At 31.6% G+C, this 2583-nt stretch overlaps 1 protein-coding gene across 2 annotated transcripts in view; it reads right to left on the bottom strand.

Moving 5' to 3' along the window:
• Nucleotides 1-2583, bottom strand: part of LOC106476308 (IQ motif and SEC7 domain-containing protein 1-like) — a 12347-nt gene that overhangs the window by 7766 nt on the left and 1998 nt on the right. For both annotated transcript variants that reach the window (XM_013936968.2, XM_022380215.1), the window contains exons 3-4: nucleotides 2086-2185; nucleotides 680-801 (exon numbers count right to left, since the gene is read on the bottom strand). In XM_013936968.2, the coding sequence (XP_013792422.2) occupies nucleotides 680-801; nucleotides 2086-2185 (222 nt within the window). The remainder of the gene's footprint in view (nucleotides 1-679; nucleotides 802-2085; nucleotides 2186-2583) is intronic.

The following is a 2583-nucleotide window of genomic DNA, read 5'->3' on the forward strand; positions in this document are numbered from 1 at the left end:
TCAACTGGTCTACTGTAACTCATCATCCTTACCACAAAATAAACTAAACTTGTCTTTATTAACCTCTGTTCTAAAGACTAGTTTAGTTTATTTTGTGGTAAGGATGATGAGTTACAGTAGACCAGTTGAAGCTGTATTTAACCTTATAAATCTAATGCTTTATTAACCTCTGTTTTAAAGACAAGTTTAGTTTATTTTGTGGTAAGGATGATGAGTTACAGTAGACCAGTTGAAGCTGTATTTAACCTTATAAATCTATTGCTTTATTAACCTCTGTTTTAAAGACTAGTTTAGTTTATTTTGTGGTAAGGATGATGAGTTACAGTAGACCAGTTGAAGCTGTATTTAATCTTATAAATCTATTGCTTTATAAACCTCTGTTTTAAAGACAAGTTTAGTTTATTTTGTGGTAAGGATGATGAGTTATGGTCGACCAGTTGAAGCTGTATTTAATCTTATAAATCTAATGCTTTATTAACCTCTGTTTTAAAGACAAGTTTAGTTTATTTTTTAACAGTAGGGAAATATTCAGACCAAGTTATCTAACAGTAGGGAAATATTGAAAAAAATCCCAAAGGGTGAAAACAGTAACCTAAGGACTGACTTATCAAAAGATATCACATTAATTTCGATTTGATCTCACCAACATATGCAGAATTTTAATAGGAAAAATTCTTACCTCTAGAATAGATTCCTTCAGATCGTCTACAAACTTTGTACGGTCATGTTCATTTCTAGCATTGAATGTTATCAGAACTTTGTTATCAACCCGCTGTGTAAGCCGAATTCCCTGTGGATAATCTGGACAGAGAAAAGTAGTTGAAGTTATTTTGTGAATTATAAAAAACTGCTTTTTTAACCTTAAGTTTAACTTTAAGTGATGTTTATCTTTCACATTTTTTAACATATCTAAAATGCTTCATTGCTCTTTTTCTTAACAAACAAATAAAATATAATATTACATAATAATTAAACCAGGGACATTTTGGTGAATTTAAGCCATTGTATCCACTAAATTAAACATTAAAAAACTCAAAGCCAGCCCTTACCATTCAAACATTTATTAAGAATTCCCATTAAACGCCCTTAAATAAACTGTGTCCACCACATTTGAAGGCAACCTATTCCAAATATCAACCACTCTCTTAAAAAAATAAAGCTGTCTAGCTGTATACAACTCCTACCTTGCCAACATTTATATTTGTGTCTCTAGCCCTACCATTCTCACTGTTAAGTAAGAAAAAAATGATGCATCAACACTATCAATTTCCTTAACAATCTTAAACACCCCAATCAGATCCCTCTAACTCTTTAATTTAAAGATACAGAGTAGAGAAAATATTCAAACAAATACAACTTAGTAATCGCAAGAGGAGAATTGCATTTCATATATACCGCTAAATGTTTGATTTTATCAAGAATAGCTAGAAAAGCTTATAGTTATGATATTTTAATGTTGGTTTATTTAAAGATTTTAACCACCACATACTCTATACAACTCTCAGAAACATCAGGTTCAGGGATACGAAGTTTTGAAACAGCTGTTTGTGGGATAACAACAGTTCTACATGATCACGTCTCACTGTTAGAAACGAAACGTTGTACAGAAATAATTGTTTCAAAACTTCTTATTGTTCATAAGTTAAGTGGGTACCTCTTACAAGCAAATAGTTTCAGTGATAGCTCTGTGGTGTCATTGTTGGGGGGCAAATAGGTATCTTGGGGACCCTTGGATGTAGTGATATTTTAAACATTACTTGTCAGTTGATGAAATAAATCAGATAACTATATATTCATCTTTTCCACTTCTTAACATTAGATAATTTTGTACATTTTATTTTTTTATTTTGGCCAGAATCTGGGGGCCTTTGATGGTAATAAAGAAAGGATAGGGGTGGGAGCAAATGCCCCCTTTAACACCCCTCCCACCCACCTACTGCCACCCCTGATCAGTTTGTTTACTTGTAAATACCAAAACCCATAAAATGGAAAACTTCTACAAAAATAACAGTTTGCTCTAAATCATGATAATTAAATTACACAAATAACCTAAAACAAACAAAAAATATATTAACATCATCTTACATGGAGCTTCAAAGAGGGTAACATTGATCCCACATAAAGGAAAAGACTGCCTGAATGTGTAGGTAATGCTGGTTTTCTTTTTACTGAAGATTTTAGAGACCTGAAAATACACATACCTTATGTGACTGAAACATCATTGATAGCTTTGCACTATAAGCTTTTCACTTTGAATTATCTAACAGCCCATACTGCAGTTATAAACCTTCTTGATCAGTTAGCATGATTTTCTACATAAGTTAAGTAAACTTAAACATCTTTAAATAAAACAAAGTTTCTAATTTATAATGCACATAAAAAACAAAGCAAGAAATGGTGACATAAAGAACGTTTTGATCATTTAGTAACTAGGAAGAAATAAAACAGGACATTAGAAACTTATCACGAAGTAAAGTAGAATACAAGACTCATATTACTAATACAAAATAAGACTTGTATTATGAGTAGGCTTGAAGAAAATGTTGCCCATAACCTCCTAAACTGTTCTTGTGACAAGTCAGT

The sequence above is a fragment of the Limulus polyphemus genome, unplaced genomic scaffold, assembly GCF_000517525.1.
Source record: "Limulus polyphemus unplaced genomic scaffold, Limulus_polyphemus-2.1.2 Scaffold10241, whole genome shotgun sequence".
NCBI classification, from domain to species: domain Eukaryota; kingdom Metazoa; phylum Arthropoda; class Merostomata; order Xiphosura; family Limulidae; genus Limulus; species Limulus polyphemus.